At 37.1% G+C, this 4,892-nt stretch overlaps 1 protein-coding gene across 1 annotated transcript in view; it reads right to left on the bottom strand.

Annotated features, from left to right (window-relative positions):
* Positions 1-1,864: 1,864 nt before the first annotated feature.
* The window catches only part of SPTSSA (serine palmitoyltransferase small subunit A), a 6,367-nt gene continuing 3,339 nt past the window's right edge, over positions 1,865-4,892 (bottom strand). The window contains exon 2 of the mRNA XM_066322127.1: positions 1,865-3,947. Within this exon, the coding sequence (XP_066178224.1) occupies positions 3,844-3,947 (104 nt within the window). The 3' untranslated portion in view covers positions 1,865-3,843. The remainder of the gene's footprint in view (positions 3,948-4,892) is intronic.

Genomic DNA, 4,892 nt, shown 5'->3' with positions numbered 1-4,892 from the left:
AATCTAGATCAGACCTAGATATTCACCTCTCTCCATTACAAGGAGAGGGCAGAACCAGCTCTGGACTATGATGCCAGATTTTCTTCTTAAATCATCACTACACAAACAAAAGGCAGAAAAGACAGCAGCTATTATGTGAGGAGTACTGTTTAAGGCTGACCTAGCAGATCAAACAGAGAAACAATACATAAAGGTTTTGGCTTCCTTTTGTCTGAAAAAAAAAAAAAAAAAAAAAAAAAAAGACAAAAGCACCAGGCTGTTATCAGGAAAACATGTCAGAGAGTGTGGAAAAACTGTCTTCCTACAACAGCAGTTCTAGAAAACATGAGCAAATAAGCAAGTGCAAGGAACTTCTGGCACTGATAACCTTTACTGGGGTGCCAACTCCAGAGTCCACAGCCCTGGTATTTTACAGGATGGCTGCTCTGTCCACAGCCCATGGTACCTATTCTCTTCAAGTTGTGTCTTTTCACCTCAGTATAACCTTTATTTGTTGTTAGTCAACAGCAAGTACCCCTTCTTCAACATTTACAATGCACACTTCATTCCTTCACCTGAATGGAACAAGGCAATGCTTCACATGCCAGCTGCAGCAGTAACACAATGCCCATCTACCACACAAAATTCCCCTTTACAGTGCTATGCTCCTTTCACACCTATTTCTTTTTAATATTGATGGATATACAAATATGTTTCTTGCAAAATTTCATAAAGGCAATCTCGCTTTAGGATTCTCTGGTGTTTTCCTTCATGGGAAAGAAACCAGTAAGGAAACCCCATAGCCTCTATCTCTAAACCAATTGCTATGTAATAATTTTTAACAGGAAATAAACATTATTTATATATATATATGCTTTAAAAAACAGAGTTTGTGTGTATGTATGTATATAAAAAGACATAACTGATTCGAGCCATACATACACCACACAGTTCCTGGATCTGTTCCTGGCTCCAGCCTGACGTCCTGCAAGACAATGCCTGTTTTGGTTAGAGCAGCTCCTTCTGCAAGGGTTTTTAATAAATAATTCTCCAGCCCTGGAGGCAGCCAAGGAGCCTGTGCAGATCTGGCTCTGGCACCCCCAGGGCCTCCAGCACAGCGAGTCACCCCGGCTCAGTCTGCCTGCCTCACAAACTGGAATTATCACTTCTGCTATATGACACACCCAATGCATTTTTAAATGCTTGTTTCTAATGATACAATCTAAACCCCAAGAGCTATTACTCTTAAAAGATTAACATACAGCGACTTGCAGGTCTCTCAAGTAATTTTTTTTTTCTCATTTCTCACAATTTTTTGTTCCAATTTTATCTAATTTATTGATGCTTCAATTGTTAACAACATGTTTGAACAACAGCATAATTGGCCAGCTGCCTCCAAATGGTATTTGAATTGCCTTCAACCTTCAGCTTGCACAGAAAAAGTTTATGGCTCTGTTGTAGAGGATATGATCCTCCAGCTGATACAACAATAAGGCAGACTGCAGTGAGGAAACAACTTGGTAGTCTTCTGATTCATTTATTATTATACAAATGTAATGATTAATTAAATCCCTACCAATACACCTACTTTTAAAAAGAAAGCTCTGCATTGTAATTATCACCACTTGAACCATTTCTTCACTGCCTCAACCTAAACAAAATGACACACTGCAAAAGCTTTCTTCTCGAAATTTAAACTTCAGTAAACACATCATATTTTATTAATGAAATTACTCCATTTAAGAAAGTACTCAGAATCTAAAAAGAACTGTCCGAGACTAATAGATTCTTGATTTATACTAAAAGAAATACTGAAAAACACTGGACTCTAATTAGCAAATTGACTTCAAGTAGGGTATCAATCAAGCCAACACAACACAAATAATTGGAAATTAATGGTTACTCTTTTTTTTTCCAACAAAAAGCAGACAGCTAATAAAAGTCAGTATATCAAAGGCCTTTTATAAAACATTTCACAATTAAAAATCATGCTTAACATTCCTAATGCCACCACACAAAAGGGATTTTCTCACCCTCATACAAATAACATATCTACTGCTGAAAAAGAGGTTATCAATCGTGGCAGTAGTTTGCAAAGAAACATCACAATCAAGTATCAGTTTAACCCACACAGAGACTGGATTTATGTTATGTTACTTCAAAAAGAGTAAGTTATCATTATCTCCATCTATACACTTAAAATGCTCACATACAACTCTGGATACATTTAAATAAAACCACGATAAAACACCACAAAAAATAACAAAAAAACCCAAAATCCCAGAAACCTACCCATGTTTTGTCAGTCAGTTATTAAGAAGAGAAAGCACTGAATTAGAAGGAGACTCCTACCAACCTCAGTAAAGCTCAGGTTCATCTGAGAAGTTTAAGGCTCACTGTTTTTAACTCCCAAAACAACAGTGGGGGCTTTAATCAAACACATCTGAAGATCTAAATACAGGGAAAAACATTCTCTTCACATGAGTACAAGTTTGAGAAAATGAAATAAAACTGAAAGACAGTATCTCTGTAGATACTGTACATCTATGATTTCTGATGTCAACAGACGTTGCATAAAAGACATAACAGTACTGATTATAATTGGGCCACTAACATCACAGTTCTTTGGTCAAGTATCACTTTTGGAAAGTTCTGAGAAAAGCAAGCAGCACTAGGAAACACATTAACTTCTCCAATAAAGTTTGCAGCAAAGCTCTTCTTTTTAACTTTTATTTTTTAAACAACAACAACAAAAAAATTTGTCCACTTAGGAAAGTTAAGTTGTTACCATCTTACATTTCAGAATACAAAACTGAAAAAAATCCCTATTAAAAAAAAGATAGGACTTCAGCCAAGTAGTCAGCTACTTATTGCTGTAGTTGTAACTCAAGTCCCTTGAAATCCCTATGTTTTGGTCATTTGTAGCGAAAACATGTTTGGAACACTAGCAGCAATAAAAAACCCCTTGAAAACCTAGACATAGTTACACTGTTGTGTGAAAATCAGCAGAAACCATAGCCATTGGAACATAATAAAGCATCCTGTAAAAGTGAATTGGTAGCTAGAAAAACAGGGTTGATTTAAAGTGCTATCCCAAAGCTGGATGTGGGCCAACACCAGTAAAGAAAAGTCCATTTCCCCCTCCACCCAGAAAGATCCCAGAACCACCGCACTACTTCAAACATAACAAACAGAGTCTTCACTCTGCTTCAATGCCCCATCTCCCCCTCCCTCCTCCCACAGGCAGAATACAGAAACTTGAGATAATTGCCAATTCCAAATTTAGGAGATATGCACAAATATACTGTTGGACAAAGTCTGGACAGCAAACAGTACACCTGAGTTCAGTCATACAAACTAACTTTTGTAAATAGCATTAGACGAATATATCCATGTCTCTAATATGAATCTAGATGTATTTCCTTACAAAACGCATTAATAGAAATATCCAGGCAAATACATACCATACAATAGCAAAAGCTTCAAGCCCCATTTAATAAGATGACTTTTCTGATTAAAAATAGAAGGCAATTAAGATTTACTCAAAATTACAATTAAGAAAAGCTTTCACAGTGCAATATTGAAACTGTCACAAAGTTAAGAAAATACTGATATCAAAGTACAATCACAATGTTAAAGTAGACAAAACTACTATACAAGGGCATATCTTGTAAAATTAAAAGGAATGAACACAACATAGGGGACTACCTCACGTCCCTGCTCTACATATCTCATTTCCTAGTCTCCAGAGTCATAATTGTGTCTTTCGGACATCAGTAGAAATCTTGGTAAAACTTAAGAGGTTCATTCTTCTTGGTAGACCAGATTTCAAAGCCCAGTTACTTCTTGAAAACACATTCTTCGTCACTGCACAATTTCAAAGTAGTGCAATATTGCCATGATGTGCTGAGGCATGAACACATAGCCTGTGTACAGTGCCATTCCAACAATGGAAACTAGCATGGAATCTGAATTGCAGTTGAGGAAAAAAAGCATCTGAAATAGAAACCGCACAAGACATCACAAACTACAGCATGAAAACTTTAGTGGTCACTGTCTTCTGACATTAAATTTCTGAAACAGACACGATCAGCTGTATTCAGCAATTGTAAGCCACAGAAGAACCTGCTGAACACTGAAAACCAGAATGTCAGTAGAACAACCAGCTGAACAGCAAAGGATGCCTTGCAAGTTATCCACTGCCTTGTCAGTGACACTAGAGGAGAGGCCAGAGCATGGGAAGTGGGATGGAGAACAGAAAATGGGCACTGAGAAAAGACACATTTTCACATTCATCTTCTCAGATGTTGAGCAAGTCTGGCAGAAGCCAGTCCCATTCAGCCAAGCAGAAAAGGGTCAACCGCCTCAAAAACCCAAACTAAAACAAAACTACAGTAATTTGAGCAGCTTTACTGAATAACACCGCTCTGATTTGTGGATGACCTCCTTTTTAAGCAAGACAGCATTAGATGTTTTCTAACTATTTCATTCACAAAGCCTCAGAGCATCAGCATAACTCTGAGTCAAGGTGTGTACTTAAATAAACACACTCATTAGTACTTTACTATAGGAGATTGCACTGCAATATAAACTTCATGTGAACCTATCAGCTAAAGGATCTGCAGATGACCACTTTATTAGCTGAGCTCCTAACTGGGAACATTTGTAAAACTTATATAGAGAACAGAGACAATAGATTATAAAGCACACGCACAGTTGGACTTTTGTCAAGCACTAGGGCTTTTGAAGTTTTATCTAAACAAATCCTGGCATCAGCTTACTAAAAGATTATGGTTTCAGAAAGCTTAAGATTTCAGAAATTCAAAAGTACACAAAACAAATAAAAAGCCAGTAATTTCATCCGACTACCTGCAGAGATTCAGTAAACTTAGCCCGGAACACTATAAAACACA

The sequence above is a fragment of the Sylvia atricapilla genome, chromosome 6, assembly GCF_009819655.1.
Source record: "Sylvia atricapilla isolate bSylAtr1 chromosome 6, bSylAtr1.pri, whole genome shotgun sequence".
Classification (NCBI taxonomy): domain Eukaryota; kingdom Metazoa; phylum Chordata; class Aves; order Passeriformes; family Sylviidae; genus Sylvia; species Sylvia atricapilla.
The sequence above is the reverse complement of the archived record's forward strand: the minus strand, read 5'-3'. Positions and strand labels throughout refer to the sequence as shown.